The 19,945-nt window shown below is 48.5% G+C and overlaps 1 protein-coding gene across 13 annotated transcripts in view; it reads left to right on the forward strand.

Moving 5' to 3' along the window:
• The window catches only part of SHROOM2 (shroom family member 2), a 168,501-nt gene that overhangs the window by 19,125 nt on the left and 129,431 nt on the right, over nucleotides 1-19,945 (forward strand). Inside the window, exon 1 of one of the 13 annotated variants that reach the window (XM_068532944.1) lies at nucleotides 15,413-15,577. The exons of the other annotated variants lie outside the window; for them this stretch is intronic. Within the exon in view, the coding sequence (XP_068389045.1) occupies nucleotides 15,413-15,577 (165 nt within the window). Of the gene's footprint in view, nucleotides 1-15,412; nucleotides 15,578-19,945 lie in introns of those variants that run through there. 13 annotated transcript variants of the gene reach the window in all.

Below are 19,945 nucleotides of genomic sequence, written 5' to 3' on the forward strand. Positions count from 1 at the left end.
TGGGCCGGCCCTTGGCGGGGTGCGGGGGGGGGGGGCGCGTCATGTGCCCCGGGCCTCTCCGCAGCCCCCGCCCGATCCCCCGCGCTGGCAGTCAAGGCGCCAGGCTCGCTGAGGGCCTCGCGCCTCTGCAGACGCCACGAGGCCTCACGAGGGTGATGCTTGGTCGGGGGGGTGGAGGGGGGGGCGGGGTAAGGAGCGCGCCGGGGCGGGGAAATCAGCTCTCTCCCAGTTCACCAAGGCCTTCCCAGGGGGAGGCGTGGGGCGTTGTTAATTCTCCAGAATCCAGAGCCCCCCCCCCACCGCCCCCCACCCCCACCCCCGACACCGCCGTCTCTTCTTAACTCATCTTATAAGAAAGCACGCCTCGTGCCAGATCTGCCCTGTGTGGGACTCTGACGTCCCTAGTTTTGATCCCTTACAGGTTCATAAACTGTGACTGCAGTGATTGGCATTAAAATACTGCTTTTTTACGGTCGCTCTCCCGTACGGAAACGACCCCCCAGAGCTAGGGTTTTCCCTGAAAATCAACAAATCTTGAAGAAAGGGGAAACTGCTTTGCCCAGCTCCACACACACACACACACACACACACACACACACACACACACACACACGCATTGTGCACCTTTCAGGGCTGTTCCATTTTTACTCAACAATGTAGGGTTAAGTTTTTCACATTGTAAATTCGCTTTTGAGAGTAGCTCTGTTTAGGAAAATAATGTTCAAGTTTATTAAGATTTTCTTAACTTCTTTAATTTCTAGATGAATTTCTGTATACATTGACAATCATGCTTTATTCTCTATGTATAAAAGTTTCAAAATGATATTAGTACTAATGATAATATACTGAGTGGATATTTTCTTAAAAACCCTTCAAGGTTGAAAATAAAAGAGCCCCCTCTAGATTCTGGCTTTACTAACCAAAGCTTTATTTTTTTAAAAAAGAAACCACGCCCCCCCCCCCCCCCAGCTCCATCATATTTATTAACAGCAAACCTAATAGGCCTATTTGCAGCCAGGAGCAGACACCCTTTGACCTCTCCCTGCAGTAAATGGGGCCCCCTCTAGAATTTTCCCAACCAACCAGAGGTAAGGCGTCCCTGTTGTTTTCCTCTGTCTTCTCCCACCCCGGCTTCTCATCTACATCTCCACCACCAGCTTTGCAGTTTTAAGTAAGACAAAGTTTGGGCTCAGCTCCTCTGCCTTCTTCCTGGAAAACCACAGGGCTGGGCTTCTGTCGGGATCCATGACAGGCAGACGGGGGCTGCACTGCCAGATGGAAGCAGAGCCTTTAACCAAGAGCTGCAAGTGCCACTACTTCAAAAAGATCTGACCCGGCGCATCTGTAAGCAGGGGCAGCTGCTTTGACAGAAGTCCGGAACAGACCGACATTGTCAAAACCTTAACCGCTCTTGGATATTACACACTTGCTTGTAAAAACAGTAGGAAACATCATAGGACTACTCTCCAAACGCTGGTCTGCCGCTCTTTCAGAAAGCATAAATCTCAGTACCTGTTTTGAACATTTGATCTTCTATTTCCTTGGCCCTTGGGAAGCAGAAGTTGCTTCTGGAAGTTTGTGTGTGGAATGTGCTTTAAAAGATAAAAATGAAGAAGGAGAGTCTGTTTGTTTGCTCTAATGCCAAAGGTTCCGGTAGCCAATCTGTGCAAAAGCATCTCTGCGTTTCAATCTCCGTTGCATGCCCAAGCTGCACGTACCCCACCTCTCTGCTTCCCACGTGCACACCTGCAGGCTCTGGAGGACTCAGGTGCCCAGTGTCCTCCAGAATGGACAAAACTGCTCAAGGTTGCCTACAAAGCTTTAAGAGGATAAAAAGCGTTGCCGTGGCTTATATCTCGGTATTCAACTCCTTTTCTGCCCCCCTGGGGAGTTCAGTAGTTCTGCAAATATTCCACACGATGGATGGGTTTCGAACCCAGGCTTAGAAACCAAAGAGCCTCCTGACTTGTGGTTTTTGTTGGCAATTGACCTCATCTGGCAAGACCTGAGAGTCTCGGCTTCTGAAGGAATCTTGTCCTTTCCTCTGAAGAGACAACAGAAATGGATGGATTGAGAAGTAGTGCCTAAGTACAGCTTCAGCTCTGCAGCAGTCAGATAACGAGTCTGTCAGCTACGCCGTGTCAGCCTGGGAAGAGATGAGACCGAGCAAGCCCTGGAAAGGAGAGGGTAGGATTTGTGTCCTGAGAGGAAAAGGGAAACTAAACTAACATGAATATCATCGCTACCCCGACCGCCTTCCGTGAGCTGGCAGCGTTAAGAACTTAAAGTCTTGCTTAACTCGTACCCCCCATCCTCGTGGCTCATCTTTTTATCTCTAGGTTCTGTACAAAGCACCAGAAGAGGTGAGGAAACCTATCCAAGGTCACGGAGGTGGTAGAGCTGACGCTCAAATCCAAGCAGCTTATGCCATAAACTCCAGAGGGGAACTGGAGATTCATTTCCCCGTCAACATGAATGTCTACGAACTGGTCAGACCAACGAAAGCACTTTCTCCACTCACCACCTTGAAGCAACAAGAAGTCCACTTTTGAGAAGTTGGAAGCAGGTCGCAGATGGCCGAATTTGATGCCATCAGAATGTGACTGCACTTTCAAGGAAGTTGGGGGGGGGGCAGTGAATAGGATGGACACACACATATATGTGTTACCTGTTTCAAACTTTGTTTAAATTTTATGTTCCTTTTTGTGGCACAGTATACTAATATAGTAAAGTGAGATGAAATTATCTCTGGGCAGGCTATTTGCTCTGGAGTCCTGATGCACATGAGACTGTCAGATCTCAGGTATCTAGTAAAAGACTAAATCTGCTCATTAACCACAGACTTTGGCTAATTTTGAAATGACTGCTTCGCTGTTACTCAAGCAGCTGTGAGCAGGCAATAGGAAATCCACACGAACCTCAAGAGCTTGGCTTGTGGCGAGAACTCCCGCGTGTCTGCCGATGACGCAGCCTTACATGCAGCTGGCCACACACACAGCAGAAACATTTGTCTGATACGCACGGCAGAACAACAGCTCAATCTCAGAGGGACTGAAAGGCACTCCCAGAGAAAGTGTGGGTCAGTCAGTCCCCTGAGGGAGCCCGTGGTTTAAATGTGATGGCTCTTCCCCCCAAGTCTTTGGGTCTCACTGTGTTGCCTTTAGTTGGACAGCTAGAGGAAACCGTGTGCACAACCCCAGTCTCTCAAACTCATCACAGCCCTTTAGTCTATCACAGGGGTCAGAAAACTTATTCTTCAGAGGCCAAATAGTAAGTATTTTAGCCTTTGCAAGCCGCATGCTCTCTGTGGCAGTTACCCAACCCTGCCGTGGGACCCCCAGACTAGCCATCGGCAGAAGGTAAATCGATGCGTGTGGCGCTGTACCAAGAAAGCTTTATTTACAAAAGCAGACAGCCGGCCCTCGGGCTATAATTTGTCCACCGCTGGTCTTTTCTGTCAAACTAAGCAAACCAAAATAATAGTAAACTAAGAAATATGTATGGGCTTTTTTTTGCCACATGCTGCGGCTTGTGGGATCTTAGTTCCCTGACCAGGGATCGAACCCAGGCCCTCGGCAGTGACAGCCTGGAGCACCAACCACTGGACCGCCAGGGAATTCCCTGTATGGGCTTTTGTAAGGTGTGGTTACTAGATTTTTAAAGAGTATTTGATTCTGCTTTAGAAAATACGAGAAACTCTGCGAAGAAACAAGTAGCTCATGAAACACATGAGACCAAGAAGTCTCCGAACATTAGTGAGCTTTTCAATTGGCCATCACTGGTGACACCTATCCTGGCCACCCTTTCTCTCAGTGCTTTAAATTGTCTTAATGTTGTGATTGCAGCATCTTAATCTGGTCTCAGGGGTAGCCTAGCCAGTTATGAACTTGGTGGCTACCATTGAATCAAAGTGATTTCCCACAGAACACTTTTGAATCATAACGATGTTAAAAGAGTCAGGAAAAGGAAAATTTTCCCTGTAACTTTGTAGTGAGAAACCTGGCAGTCACTACCTTGCCCTAGAGGTCAAGGTGGGTGTCACCAGTGACCAGCATGTGGATGTCAAGTACCCCCAGACGGGATGCAGCGAGGGCGCTGTATCACTTCTGCGTGTTCCTCCCGAAATCCACAACCCAGTCTGGTCGTGAGGAAAGTGTCAGACAAGGCCACGCTGGGGGACATTCTATGAAATATGTGATCAGACCCGCTTAAAATTGTCCATGCCACGGAAAACAGGGAGAGGTGGAGAAACAGGCCAGAGGAGGCTAAGGAGACGTGACAACTAAGTGCAGCAAGGGATCCTGGGGCATCAGCACACAAACGGGAAATCCAAATAAAGTCGGAAGTTGAGTTACTCGTAAGGTAATGATGTTAATTTCTTAGTCTAGACAAAAGAACCATAGTTATGAACGCTGTATTCAGGGAAATCAGGTAAAGGGTATGCAAGTTTTTTGTGTATTATCTTTGCAACTTTTCTGTAAACCTAAAATTATTATTATTATTTTTTCTGGCCACGCCGCGCGGCATGTGGGATCTTAGCTCCTGCACCAGGGATTGAACCCTCTCCCCTTGCGGTGGAAGCGCAGAATCTTAACCACTGGACCGCCAGGGAAGTCCCAACCTAAAATTATTCTAAAATTTAAAAAATTTTATCGTTTTAAAAGCCAATCACGGCCTATCTCACCTTCTGAGTGAGACACACGCTGTCTGTGGAGTGTATTTCTCTCTAAATCAATCCAATTCTTACCTATCAAAAATATAAATAAAAATAAAATAAAGAAATAAAATAAAAGCCAATCCCACGATAGTGCCTGCAGGCCTCCTACAAGTCTAAGGATGCAAAGGTAAAGAATTATCATAAATCAATTAAATTTTTAGAAACTTGCTCTGTGTGCCCGGAAGAAATCTCTACATTGTAGTAAAAATTCTACCACTTTTCTTCGGAAAGCCTGCCTCCGTTACTTCCTGTTATTTCTGCTGCTAGTCAAATACTTCTACATTCCTTGAAATTCAGTCAAATAGATTCAATTGAAACAAATATTTTGGCCAGCAGCCAGTGAAGGAATTTCCAGCATCCGAATCAGTAGCCCTCCAACACCAAAGCAGCAGCGGCTTCCGTTTTCAGGGCCCCTCCTTCCCCCGCAGCCCCCGAATTGTTTCAGCTCTGAGGATGCACAGATGGCCGGTCCCTTTCTCCTCGTGTGTACGGTTGAGGTTTGTGCTGGGAGGGAGAGGCGGAACGGGATGAACGTCATCGAGCTCCCACAGCGTCCGGACTCTCCTGGCTGTCGTTTAATTCCGTGCTCCTCACGGTGTGCTCTCGCCAGCTGGCGCCCCATCACCCGCGGACTTTGTTAGAAATTCAAGTCCATCGTGCCTTCTCTGAGAACCTCTTATAAGTACCTCTGTTGGTTTTTTTCCCCCTCAAACTGTGGCGCTTGAAGCTAGAAAGGCATTCATTCCATAATCACTCAAATGATATCATCGTGAAGAAGCAGAAAGTTCATCCTGCATTTGGGAAAATCAGTTCGTTCAAGGACCTCTCACTGAAATCTCACGTGTGTAGAATCTTTTTCTTTTTTTCCTTTTTGGCTGCTCTGCACGGCATGTGGGATGTTAGTTCCCCGACCAGGGATTGAACCGGGGCCCCCAGCACTGGAAGCGCAGAGTCTCAATCACTGGACCTCCAGGGAAGTCCCTAGAATCATTTTTTTTGCTGCTTGGAAATTGCTTGGGCTGGTTTTCACTAGAACCCAGGTGGCGCATTTTTATGCTGCGATTTCGTTGGCACCGCTATCCCCAAGTTACAAGCAGGCTGGGTCCCAGAAGGCGTTCAAGATTTGAAAAAGATGTTCCCCAAATATAATTCTCCAGATGAAGGTAAGGCTGCCAGGCTGGCCTCACAACTCCTGTTCTCTCAGGAGCCCCGAGCCCGGCCCCCCGGAGCAGAGCTTTGATCTCTGGCCCCTGACCTCAGCTGAGGGTCACTCAGGGGTGGGTGGTGGACATGGCCCAGGCAGGGGGCTGCTTTTTATTCTGCCCTTCGTCCCCTCACCCCTCCCTCAAGTCTCCCTAACTTTGAATGTTGAAACAGAGGTTGAGCTCTTGATCTCTCTGAAAGCCCTGGGCTTTTCTTCGTAAAGCAGAGGACCCCACCGGAGACCCTGGGGAGAGAGAGAGAACTAATCCTAGACCCAGCATGCCTAGGACAGCCACTGAGAACTTGGGTCCCCGATTAGAACTCAAGAAGGCAGTGACAGCAGATGACTCACACCCCCTCTACTCGTTCCCCAGGGAAAAGTGTTCTGTCTCTGGCAAAGAAGTCACCACCATTCAGAATCTTTCCTGGGATCACAGGGAATGGGACACCATTAACCTGAGCAGTAAACCTGGATTAGGCCTGAGTTTGTGGTTTTAAGCCACTGAATTTCAGAATGGTTTGCTATGAAGAGACGTCATTTTCTTTTTCTTCTTCTTATTTTTTTAAATTAATTTTTATTGGAGTACAGTTGATTTACAATGTTGTGTTAGTTTCTGCTGTACAGCAAAGTGAATCAGTTATACATCTACATATATCCATTCTCTTTCAGATTCTTTTCCCACATAGGTTATTAAAGAGTATTGAGTAGAGTTCCCTGTGCTATGCAGTAGGTCCTTATTAGTTATCTATTTTAGTGTGTGTACGTCAATCCCAATCTCCCAATTTATCCCTCACCCCCTTTTCTCCCCTGGTAACCATAAGCTTGTTCTCTACATCTGTGACTCTACTTCTGTTTTGTGAATAAGTTCATTTGTATCATATTTTAGATTCCACATTTAAGTGATATCATATGGTATTTGTCTTTGTCTGACTAACTTCATTCAGTATGACAATCTCTAGGTCCAATGAAGTGACATTTTCAAGTGTACCTGGGGAGTCAACCCAGCGCTCAGCCCGCTTGCTGTGATGCTGTCTCGGCCCCTCTGCTCCCGTGGGCCCAGAGAGCCCAAAAGCAATCAGTGCTATTCCATGCAATACAACCTGAGAAAGAGATGCCAGTGTCTCTTTTGTAGGTATCCCAAATCTTTTTTTTTTTTTTTTAATTGCAATATAGTTGATTTACAATATTGTGGTAACTTCACGTGTACAGCCAAGTGATTCAGATATATACATATATATTTCCGATTATTTTCCATTATAGGTTATTACAAGATATTGAATATAGTTTCCTGTGCTATACACTAGGTCCCTGTTGTTTATCTGTTTTATGTATAGTTGTTTGTAGCTGTTAATCCCAAACTCCTCCTTTATCCCTCCTACCCTCCCTTTCCCCTCTGGTAACCATAGTTTTCTATGTCTGTGAGACTGTTTCTGTTTTGTATATAGATTCATTTGTATTATTTTTTAGATTCCACATGTAAGTGATATCGTATGATATTTGTCTTTCTTTGTCTGACTTACTTCATTTAGTATGATAATCTCTAGGTCCATCCATGTTGCTGCAAACGGCATTACTTCATTCTTTTTTATGGCTGAGTAGTATTCCATTGTAATATATATATATATATATATATATATATATATATATATATATATATATATATATATATATATGCGCCACATCTTCTTTATCCATTCGTCTGTTGATGGACACTTAGGTTGCTTCCATGTCTTGGCTATTGTAAATAGTGCTCCTATGAACAATGGGGCACATGTATCTTTTCAAATTAGTGTTTTTGGGTTTTTTGGATATATACCCAGGAGTGGGATTGCTGGATCATATGGTAACTCTATTTTTAGTTTTCTGAGCTGTTTTCCACAGTGACTGAACCAATTTACATTCCTACCAACAGTGTACAAGGGTTCCCTTTTCTCCACACCCTCTCCAGCATTTATAGTTTGTAGACTTTTTGATGCTGGCCATTCTGACTGGTGTGAGGTGATACCTCATTGTGGTTTTGATTTGCATTTCTCTAATAATCAGCGATGTTGAGCAACTTGTCATGTGCCTGTTGGTCATCTGTATGTCTTCTTTGAACAAATGTCTATTTAGGTCTTCTGCCCGTAGGTATCCCAAATCTTTTTTTTTTTTAATATTTATTTATTTGGCTGCACCGGGTCTTAGTTGCGGCACATGGGATCTTTAGCTGTGGCATGTGGGATCCAGCTTCCTGACCAGGGATCAAACTCTGGCCCCCTGCATTGGGAGCGCCGAGTCTCAGCCACTGGACTACCAGGGAAGTCCCGGGTATCCCGAATCTTTATGAGGGCTTCCCTCGGAGCAGTCCTCACTTGGCTTGAGGGTGGGACCAGGCTTCCCCAGGCACCACCTGAAGTCAGCAAATAGCTAGCCTGTTCTGCTGGTCCTCAAGAGAGCACTTAGAACCACCAGCAAGCTGCGGGCCTTTAGCCAGGCTTTTCCCACACTAACAGGAAAAGTCCCATTCATTGTCTAGAACACCTTAGAGTGGTTTCCATATCTGCGGTAAGCCAACTAATGTTCCCCAAAGATGACAGGTCCTTATCTCTGGAACCTGCAAATGTTACCTTATTTGGAAAAAGGGTCTTTGCAGATGTGATTAAAGTAAGGATTTTGAGATGAAGAGATGATCCTTGATTCTCTAGGTGGGCCTTTTAGGGCAATGACAAGGAACGCCCGCAGCCACCAGAAGCTGGAAGGGGCGAGGAACAGATTCTCCCCCAGAGCCTCCATACGGGGTATTGGCCCTCGTGACACCTTGATTCCAGACTTCAGGCCTCCCAAAGGGAATGCATTTCTCTTGTTTTAACTAGTTTATGATACTTTGTTAGGACAGCCCTAGGAAACTAACACAACATCCCCGAAAGCATCTCAGATTCAACCTGCCCAAATGAAAGTCATTAGTGCTCTCTTCACTTGTTCTTCTGCCCCAGATTCCATGTATCAGCTGCTCAACTCAAGTAACTTCAGCCAGAAACCCAGGAGTTGTTTTTGACAGCCCCCAACTCCCAGTATACACACCAGCCCTAGGAGTGGGGCGTGGAGGCTCAGATAGATTCAGAATGAACAGGATTGGGGACTTTCTGTGCTCATTTACAATAGAGAACATTCCTTTGCTCGTGGGGTCCCCACCTGATGAAACGTCCCCTACTTCCTCTCAGCTGGCAAGATAGTAGCTCAGTCACTCCCTCCTGGATGTGCTTTGAAATACTTCAGGGAAAAAAAAGTGGGCAGGGATGAAACAAAAGAGGTCTATTTTTGTGTCTGCTTGAAATTTCCACAGTAAAAGATGAAATTCTTTTTCAAAATTTCACCTATGGTTTTGTTCATCCTTTTTTTTCCTTCTCTTCTCTACTTGGATTTCTTTCCTGCTGCAACTTTTGCATCTAAAAGATGTTTTGCCTGTAATTGTGCTCTAATTGTTTCAGGGTGGTTCATGATTTTTTTCCTTCACAGACACAGTTAATGTTTCATATTTCCGGCATCCTTTACATTCCTTCGCAAGCCCTCCCTGGTGTTGGACAAGTAAAAAGGGCTCAAGAAATAGATGCTCATTGGCTACTTTATTTTTTTAATTTATTTTTTATTGGAGTAAAATTGCTTTACAATGCTGTGTTAGTTTCTGCTGTACCATGAAGTGAATCAGCTATATGGATACCTATATCCTCTCTCTCTTGGACCTCCCTCCCCGCACCCCCCCCCCCCCCCCCATCTAGGTCATCACAGAGCACCGAGCTGAGCATTTATTGTTTGTAGATTTTTTGATGATGGCCATTCTGACCTGTGTGAGGTGATACCTCATTGTAGTTTTGATTTGCATTTCTCTAATTATTAGTGATGTTGAGCATCTTTCATGTGCCTGTTGGCCATCTGTATGTCTTCACTGGTGAAATGTCTATTTAGGTCTTCTGCCCATTTTTTACTTGGGTTGTTTGTGTTTTTGATATTGAGCTCCATGAGCTGTCTGTATATCTTTGGCTACTTCATTAAAAAAAAAAAACAAAAACTGCAAAATAGCCAATGGCTTTCTAAAAATGTACTTTAAAATATAAAAACGTTTAGGATTTCCCTGGTGGTCCAGTGGTTAGGACTTGGAGCATTCACTGCCAGGGTCTGGGTTCGATCCCTTGTTCGGGAACTAAGATCCCACAAGCCACGCGGCACAGCCAAAAAAAAAAAAAAAACATAATAAAAACTTTTACAATAGTAGCTTCAGCTAAGTACTCTCTTTTTAAGTACTCCTGGTTTGCATAGTTAGGTATTGTTATATATATATGTGTGTGTGCATTTTTTTAAGCACCATTTATTTAGTCCCTTCTAGTTGCCAGCAGGAAACTTGGCCCTTCACATATAAAACAGTTTAAAGAACATGTCCTAAAGGTAAAGGAATTGGGACTCACACAGACCTAAGCAAGAATCTAGTTTTATGGGCAAAGCTTCCCTATGGAAGGTTTCAGCCTGTTTGGTGATTGGCATTTGAAGATCAAGGGAATCTCAAAAGGTGGTCAAATGCCTAAGTATCAATATCTTACAGAAGGAAGTCAGCTCACTCGCTCAGTGAGAACTGCCCTCTGGTACTGGAGCTGGTGCTGGTTCCAGTGAGTGGAAGAGTGTGAGTCCTTCACGGGGACCTGGGCTCAGTGACCTCAGTCACGTTATTTAACCCCGATGAGTCTCAGTTTCTTCCTCTGTAAAATGGGCTGATGCATGCCCTGAGAAAATCTGCTGAGAGGACCTGAGTCCATCTGACTAACATGCTTGGCACACAGCAGGCTCTCTGTGAATGATAGTCACTGTTTCTTAGCTGCTGTGGCTGCTTTGTTTGCAGCTATAATTGCTGGGCCCTAGGATGCAAACTTCAAAGATAGGGGCCACAAATACTATCATGGTGCCAGGCAGATGGAGAGACCCAGTGGTCTCTCCTCCTGTCCCCTGCACAGAAAGAGGAAGTCTCTCCCCCCTAGAGATCTGTAAATATTCCAACTAATAACAAGATCCAGGGTAAAATCCTTGTAAGGTGAGAGGAGGGAAGTGGTTGCTGGGTTGTACAGACTCAGCTTTATCTAAGATCTGCAGCTAAATTCCAGTGTTTGTAATAATAGCTTGTAGGAATCAAGAATAAGATGACAAACATTGGTGACTAAGGGCAAAGTCATTGTGTCAAAGTTTTCCTCTAACTGCCACCATACCTGTGCTCCCTGATCTTGACTGACCCTCTACCAGTCTTAATCATAGGGACCCCAACTCAGCTACACTGTGAGTCAGGTAGGAAATGGCTAAACCTGCCTTTTAAAAAATACCCCACTGAAAGGTGTTTCAGAAAGCCTGATCTTACTAACTGAAAGGTACTTGACTCTACAGTGTGAAAGGTAAAAGCAAAATTCTGGAACTCCATCCTCCATTATATTTTATAATTATAAATCTCCTGTTAGAACAGAAAACTAAAATAATTTGAGCTCTGTTTCATAGAGAGGACTAGCTATTTTTTTAAATAAATTTATTTATTTTATTTATTTATTTTTGGCTGCGTTGGGTCTTCGCTGCTGCACGCGGGCTTTCTCTAGTTGCGGCGAGCGGGGGCTACTCTTTGTTGTGGTGCGTGGGCTTCTCATTGCGGTGGCTTCTCTTGTTGGAGCACGGGCTCTAGGTACGTGGGCTTCAGTAGTTGTGGCACAAGCGCTCAGTAGTTGTGGCTTGCGGGCTCTAGAGTGCAGGCTCAGTAGTTGTGGCGCACGGGCCCAGTTGCTCCGCGGCATGTGGGATCTTCCCGGACCAGGGCTCGAACCCGTGTCCCCTGCATTGGCAGGCGGATTCTTAACCGCTGTGCCACCAGGGAAGTCCAGGATTAGCTATTGATTAAATCTCTGAAAGTTGGTTCCATTTGCCCTTGGTTGAATAACTCATTGACTGTTGATCAAGTGAAAGCAGAACTCACTTTCATTTCACCTATTTCCTCTCTATCAAAGGAAATAAGCCTCAGACTTGAAAAGGTGGCACACACCCACCCGAGGCTACTGAACGCCTAGGTGAGGATGTTCAGAGGATGCTTCTTGGGTCCAGAGGGCATATGCTCAGCCTCATGTTCTGAGCAGTGAAGATGAACGTCCAAGAAGTGAGAAGCTACACAGAACAAATGTGCCCTGGGCTTTCCAGAAGAACAAAAGCTATGTGCTGACAAACATACTCTACTCTCGGAAATTCTGGCTGAGTTGTGAGTTCCTAGAAAAGAAAGCTGTCACCACTAGAAGTCCACACTGGTTCAATGCCATACTGAATTCTTTCAAAAGGGGTGCAAGGTTGATAAATTGGGACTATGCCTTTCATTCACAAGACAGTGATAATTTCACAAGATTGACAATCTTGTCATAATATGTCAGACATGATACAGAAGTTTAGGTGTGACAGGACCACAGGCAGATGTGCTCAACTGTGTAATCCCAAGAATGTTGATGAAAGATTTATGAGGGGCTGAGAGGAGAGCATCTATCTCACAGCAGGCCACACACGGCGGGGTGCTGTCCCTTTCATCGTGTTTATTAATGTCAATATAGACAGCTTTATAAATATTCAAATGATGCTAAGTTGGAAGGGATGCCTAATGTGAAGATTAAAAAAAAAAAAAAACCAGCAGAATGACGTTTAGTAAGGGTGAAGGTAAATTTACACCTAAGTTCAAGGAATGACAGTATAACACTTTCAAGTGGCAGATGGGTGATCTGACAATGATTATACAGTGAACATAAAATGTTAAAGACGACTTCAGCTGTGATTTATGAAGACAGTGATTTTGTGCTTTAGTGAATCTAATGGTCTGAATAGTTCAGCCCCAGGTAAGATCTGAGATTTAAACTGAGATTTTTGTCAATACCAGCTTTAGCAGGGGGCAGCATGTTTTGGGATAGGGGACGTGCATAAACTCTAGGTGCATTTATATGATCCTTTAACTTTTGGTTGATCATATCCATCCCCTTTTTATTTATTTTTTCCATCCACTTTTAATTTAATTTATTTAGGCCATGCCGTGAGGCTTTCGGGGTCTTAGTTCCCAGACCAGGGATTGATCCGGGGCCCTTCGCAGTAAAAGCGTGGAGTCTTAACCACTGGACCGCCAGGGAATTCCCTCCATCCACTTTTTTTTTCTTTAATTTACTTATTTATTTTTGGCCAAGCCTCAGAGCATGTGGGATCTTGGTTTCCTGACCGGGGATTGAACCTGTGCCCCCTGCATTGGGAGCACGGAGTCTTAACCACTGGACCACCAGGGAAGTTCCCCCCAACCACTTTTTAAATTAAACTTTTTATTTAGAGATAATTATAGATTCACATGTAGTTGTAAGAAATAATACAGGGACCTCCTTTGTATCCTGTACCCCGCCTCTCCCAATGGGATCATCCTGGAAAATGATAGCATACTATCACAACGGGGATATCAACATGATACAATCTGGGCTTCCCTGGTGGCGCAGTGGTTAAGAATCCGCCTGCCAGTTTAGGGGACACGGGTTCGAGCCCTCGTCCGGGAAGATCCCACATGCCGCAGAGCAACTAAGCCCGTGCGCAAACTACCGAGCCCGCGTGCCTAGAGTCTGTGCTCCGCAACAAGAGAAGCCACCACAATGAGAAGCCGGCACCACAAGGAAGAGTAGCCCCTGCTCGCCACAACTAGAGAAAGCCCGTGCACAGCAATGAACACCGGACGCAGCCAAAAATAAATAAATAAATTTATTTTTAAAAAATGGATACAATCCACCAAGCTTATATATAGGCGTGTGTGTATTTAGTCCTGTGCAATTTAATGTGACCACCACAGCAAAGGTACACTTGAGATGGATTTTTACAGGAGACTGAAAGGAGACTCCTTTCAAGTCTCCATTTACAAAGGAAAAGTCACCTCATTCTTCTAACTAGAGGCATTCTGGACACTGCAGCTTGGAGTTATTTATGAGGCAGTAACCCGTGCCCAGCGCCATGACCGGTGCCCAGAGGAGCTTGCCCTCTTTCTTCAATTGCCCGGATAAGATGCAACAGATCAGCCATAGAACCAGAGAATGCAAATCTCTCTCTTGACCGCGAAAGACACTGGGACCGCTGCGGAGATTCCTCGTCCTGGCTCTACAGCGGCAGATCCCGGACAAGGACTCAGGGACCCCCTGACTCTCTCTGTTCTGCGCTCTCCTGGCTTGTCCTTGCCATCTGCTTCCTGCATCATCACCTGGATGAAGCGTCTTCGAGGAACCAGGTGTTCCCCAGCGTCCAGCTACAGAACAGTAATATACCTAATACGTCAAGTTCTCTGGGCCCAACTGTACCAAAGGGAGAGCAGGGTTTGAACGCAAAGACTTCCTGAGCTGTAACTACAGAACGACCCAACACCGGCCCCTCTGTATCTGGGCTGCACCGCCGGACAATGCGGGCGCGCGCAGAGGGCTCCAGGGGCCCGCCATCCCGCTGCCCTGCGCTGGGGGCACAGTGGGCCGGCGCGGGGACAGGCGGGCGGCACGCGCGTGGGCGCGGGACGGCGGCGGGGACCCCCGCGGCGCTCCCGGCCTCACCTGCGCGGCCGCCCGCCGCCCGCGGTCCGCGCGAACAAAGGCGGGGGCGCCGGCCGGCCGCGCGCTCCAAGATGGAGGGCGCCGGGGGCTCCGGCCGCCGCTGGGCCCGCCTCGCCCCGGCCCGCCCCGCGCGGGCGCTTCCGCCGCCTCACCTGCCGCGCCTCGGCCACCCGAGCAGCGGGCGGACGTGTCCCGAGCCTCCGAGGGCCGCCCGGCGCCCGAGACGGAGGAGGAGGCCCCGGACCTCGAGCCCCCGCCGCCCGCCCGCCCTCTGGCCCCGCGGGTCGCGCCCCTCACCCCGAGCGCGCGCCCCCCCACCCCGCCCCCCAAGCCTGCGCGCGCCCCGAACGCGAGCTCCGGCCCCGGCCCCCAGCACACTGCACTCGGCTGGCGGAGCGAGGTCCTGAGCGCGCTCCCAGCCTCGGGGCGACTTGGGGAGCCCCGGGCACGCGCGCCACCGACCCCCGCGCCTCTCCCCGCCCCTCCCACCGCCGGCGGCCGCGGGGGTCCCGGACGGCGCGCCTCTTCCCCCCACCCGCCTACCCTCCGGGCAACTCGCGGGAGCCCGAGCGCTCGCCCCGCCCCCCGAGCGGCGCGATCCCCCGAGCGCGCGCCGGGCCCCGCCGCTCCCCGCCCCCTCCCCACGGGCCCGCCCCCTCCGGGGCCCGCCCTCCCCCGCGCGCCGCGCCGCGCGTCCTCCCGGCTCCCTCCCGGCTCCCTCCCTGTCCGGGGCCGGTACTTTCCTCCCAAGTTGCAGCGCAAGTTTGCCAGTGGCCGGCGGCGGTGGGGGCGCCGCGAGCCTCCCTCGCCCTCGGCCGGCCGGGGCTCCCCGGAGTGCATGGGCGCAGGTCGGGCGGCCCTGGGGGCCTGAGCGGCCGCGCCGCCTCCGCGCCCCGCGCCATGGAGGGCGCAGAGCCCCGCGCGCGGCCAGAGCGCCTGGCAGAGGCCGAGGCGCGGGCGGCCGATGGCGGGCGCCTAGTGGAGGTGCAGCTGAGCGGCGGCGCCCCTTGGGGCTTCACCCTGAAGGGCGGCCGCGAGCACGGCGAGCCGCTGGTTATCACGAAGGTACGGAGGGCGCGGGACACGCACGGTGACAGCCGGGAGGTGGCCTGGGGCCGAGGGACTCGTCGGGGGGTAGAAGCGCTGGAGGGGGTGTCCGGTTCGCGCCCCCGGGACCGGGACGCGCGTCCGCCTGGGTCACCTGCGAGGACGTGGGTAGTAGGACTCGCATAGGTGTGTGGTCCGGGCGCCACCTTGACCCCTCTGCGTTGTTTCCCGGTCCTGCTGGCTCCCAGCGCCGCGCAGTTTCAATGGCTCCTGTTCCGGGTCCCCTCCCCTCCCCCTCCGGGAAAGGGCCTGGCAGGGTCCCCTGTCACTCCCGGCCTCGCCTGCGCCGGCCTGCACCTGTGGGCCTACCCAGAGGTCGGGGAGGGACATTCCCACGTGCCGGGGGTGCACAGAGACGTCCCCACCTGTGTTTGCCTGTCTAGGTCCTTGTTTCTGCACCCCTTGGACCTGCACCCGTTATCGCTAGGAAGCCCAGACTAGCAGCTGCCGCCAGCCTAGCTTCTCGATTCCCAAAAGCCCATCAATATTTATTGACTTTCGCTTCCAGTCCTAGACCCACGGCGCTCTGGATACCTGCAAAAACAAATTGAAACTTTTCAGCGTCCTTTATAAAAGTGGGATCTGAGCCCCCAAAATAAGTTTCTAATGTGTGTGTGTGTGTGTGTGTGTGTGTGTGTGTGTGTAGGGGTTACTTTAGAACTTTGAATTCTCTTGTCTCAAAACAGAAAACCCATCTTGAAACTTACCAGCCGAACCTGTATAAAGCTGTAAAAGCACACAAACAGCAAACCAGTCGTCCTGTTTTCTTCTGGTTAAAAGTGTCTATTGGTCAGTTTCTCTGGGAAGGTCTGGGCCGCGCCATTCCTGGGGACAAAGTTCCCTTTAAAATGCAAAAATTCTTGGCTCCTAGTAGCGTTTGAAGGTGACTTACTGGTTTTCTCTGCTTTCCTGCTTCACCACAGCAGGAAGAACTAAAGTGACTCCTAACCCACCCCACCGGATTGAATTTGGGAGGCGGTGTGGCTTTGTTGTCTGGATAGTAAATGAGACACTAAACTTCTCTGATCTTTATTTTCGCTCATTTTTATATTTATAAAACTAGAAACTTTGAGGGGAGACGTGCACTGAATTTATGTGGAACCGGGGAAAGAGGCTGTCATTGTTGTTATAAGTTTCACCCATGTGCAACCCATTAATGAATTGGATTCTTTGGAAAAATGTATGTGGCGGAGCAGGCATAGAGTGTACACGTTGTGCAGGACAGGCATTTCCTGCATATACGTGCATTAAGGCATAGTAGCCTGTGCCTTTTCAATAATAAAAGTTTTACCGGGCATTTCTGATGGTAAAAGTTAAAAAGGTATCAGGTAAATTACTCAGACTTTTATCGTTTATAGAGATTCTTTTAAAAAAGAATACGCGCGCGCGATTCAACCTGTCTTCCTCGGACGTGTCTTTACAGCAGATGGAGTAAGTCGTAAAACATTATTTAAGATGACATCTTGCTTTTTGGGCTTATGCGGTGTAAGAAAGCTGGACTTAAACTCTAAAATTCAGTTGTTTTACCGGAAGCTGGAGAAGGGGACCCCCTCCTTTCTCTGTACCTCAAGTTTTAAAAAACCCCGTGCATTCATAGTGGTTTCTCTTCTCCCTGTGCAAGAGGACCCTGTTGTAGAAACTGAAGGAGGTGGACAGTAAAACCCATGGACACACATCAGGGCCTATTCAGGGCACAGGAGGCAGGCAGTCTGCTCCTGATTTGGCCCCTGGGTTGGCTGTCACGGTAGTTGCTAAGGTGTGTGGGTAGGGGGGGAGGGGGCTAGGCTGGTAGCGGTGTACACGCCCTGCCTTTCCAGATCGTGCTTCAGGATTTTGCAGAAATAAAACTGCTTATGAGTCTTATCTGAGATGCTAATATGTCCCTCCCTTAAACTGCTGCTTGGTTTTTATAGGTGCTTTACTGTGACTGGAGATTTGTGGTTTCTTTGCTTAGGATGGAGAGGATTCAGGACAATTTGGGACATCTGTGACAAATTTCCACTCACACTTGTGTACACATGCACACACGTGTGCTCACACATGCATGTATATATTCCTTAACCACACATTGTATTGCATGGTGGTGGCAGTATTTCACCTACTTGTCTTTTCTCCTGGATTAAGTCACCACTGATGCTTGCTTACAATCCAACAGCTGGTAATTTACTGTCACATTATTACAGAAGGATAAAGGAAAGCGTGTCCATTATAATCACTTAAAAAATGGAAATAGACTATTGTGATGGAGACTGGGGAAATTTGTCCCACCTCCAGAATTTAGATTAATCCAAGCTTTGAATCTTCTTTTCCCAGTAGCTACTGAAAACTCTCTAGGGCTCATTAAATAATAGGCCTTCTAATAGTTTTTTTTTTTGCATTTAAAAAACCTTGTAATTAAATAGTTACATATTAGAGCCCTGGGATATTATACAGCTCATTTCTAACAGAATCTGATTTGGAAGAAGCTTGATCCAGTGTAAGAGGACACACTCTGTTTATGATGATGAGTGTCTCAGTTGAAAGCCTCATAGGAGTGTACATCTTAGAACTGGAAGTGATGCCAAGAACAAGGCTGGTTCAGTCCCTGATCTCCTGATGGAGTTTATTGATTGATTGATTGATTGATTGATTGATTGATGGCTGCGTTGGGTGTTCGTTGCTGCCCACGGGCTTTCTCTAGTTGCGGCAAGCGGGGGCTACTCTTCATTGCGGTGCGCGGGCTTCTCACCGCGGTGGCTTCTCTTGTTGCAGAGCACGGGCTCTAGGCACCTGGGCTTCAGTAGTTGTGGCTCGTGGGCTCAGTAGTTGTGGCTCGCGGGCTCTAGAGCGCAGGCTCAGTAGTTGCAGCGCACAGGCTTAGTTGCTCCGTGGCATGTGGGATCTTCCCGGGCCAGGGCTCGAACCCGTGTCCCCTGCATTGGCAGGCGGATTCTTAGCCACTGTGCCACCAGGGAAGCCCCTTGATGGAGTTTCATTAGCCCATTTTATAGATGAATCAGCTAAGGCCAAGGAGGGTTCAGTGGTGTGCCCTGAGGTCACAAAGCTGGCGAGTCTTGAGAAGGGTCCTCAGGACCAGATCTTGACCCTGCATGTCTCTGCTTTCTCTCCACTTGGTGCCATCCGCTCTTGTCTGGCATCACTTGCGATGCCATATTCAGTAACTTTGTCACATCCTGTGAGGGTTTTTCAACCTTGGCACTACCGATGTTCTGGGCTGGATGTTTCTTTGCTGGGGGCGGTGGCGCTGTCCTGTGCATTGTAGGGTGTCTAGCAGCAGCCCTGGACTTTGCCCACTGGCACCACCCCCCAGGTGTAACAACCAGAAAAGTCTGCAGACATTGCCAGATGTCTCCTGGGCACAAATCACCCTCGCTAGAGTAACTGTATATCACTTTTGCTTTGAAAGGATTTTAGCTTTGAACGCTTGCGCTTAATTCTTCTTTTTGAAGATACTCGGAGGCCCCTGGCATAGCTAGCTTTGGCGGGGAAGGCTGTTTTCTTCCTAAGCGCTGGCCCTGATAATAGGCTTTATTTACACAGTAAAACTCAAACAAATACTTGTTTCATCTGCATTTTTGTATCTGGAAAAAGGAAATGGAAGCAGGAACTCCCGAGTGCTGTGTTTCATGGGCATTCAGCAGGGCTGCTCGGTGAGGACTGCCTTTTCTCTGGGTCGGGTTTGAAGTTAAAGGGATACTGACTTCCCGGGAGTGGCATTCTTGGAATTCAAAGTGCACACATAAAGCCCCCCAGCAAGGTGGCAACCAGATTTGTAACCATTCGTTACATTGACACTGACTTGTAGCTTGACATATTACCAGGGCTGGAAGATACACAAAACCCCAGTTTTTCATACTGCTGTCGGAGAGGGAGCAGAAATAATGTCCCTGCCTTAGGAAACTCCAAAGACTTTGACTTGTTAGTGTTTCCGAGACTGTGCTTCGATGCGGGACCTCTCAGGAGCTGTGTAAGTAGGTGCGATGTTGTACGTGGTCCTGCTGTCCGCGTGGCACTTTCTTTCCCCATCAGCTCAGCAAGTGTAAAAGTTCCATGGGGGTGGGTAGGGCCTGATTTCTAACGTGTCACTGGAGGGCCTAGAATTCCAGAAGGGCCCTTGGGGATTCGTTAGGAAACCTTAAGTGGGCCAGCTGGTTGTCAGCAGAGCCCCCTTCGGCCTCAGGAATGTTTGTTAACCGGGGAAGGAATGAAGCCCCTGCCCCTCCTTTTCACCATTTCTTAGGTCCTCCCCACCCCTTCCCGCCAAGAATGCCAGAGCCTTAGCCAGGAGCTCCAAAGAAGACAGTAATTTGGGCCTGGCCTGGTCCC

This window comes from Eschrichtius robustus, chromosome X (genome assembly GCF_028021215.1).
Source record: "Eschrichtius robustus isolate mEscRob2 chromosome X, mEscRob2.pri, whole genome shotgun sequence".
In the NCBI taxonomy this organism is placed as follows: domain Eukaryota; kingdom Metazoa; phylum Chordata; class Mammalia; order Artiodactyla; family Eschrichtiidae; genus Eschrichtius; species Eschrichtius robustus.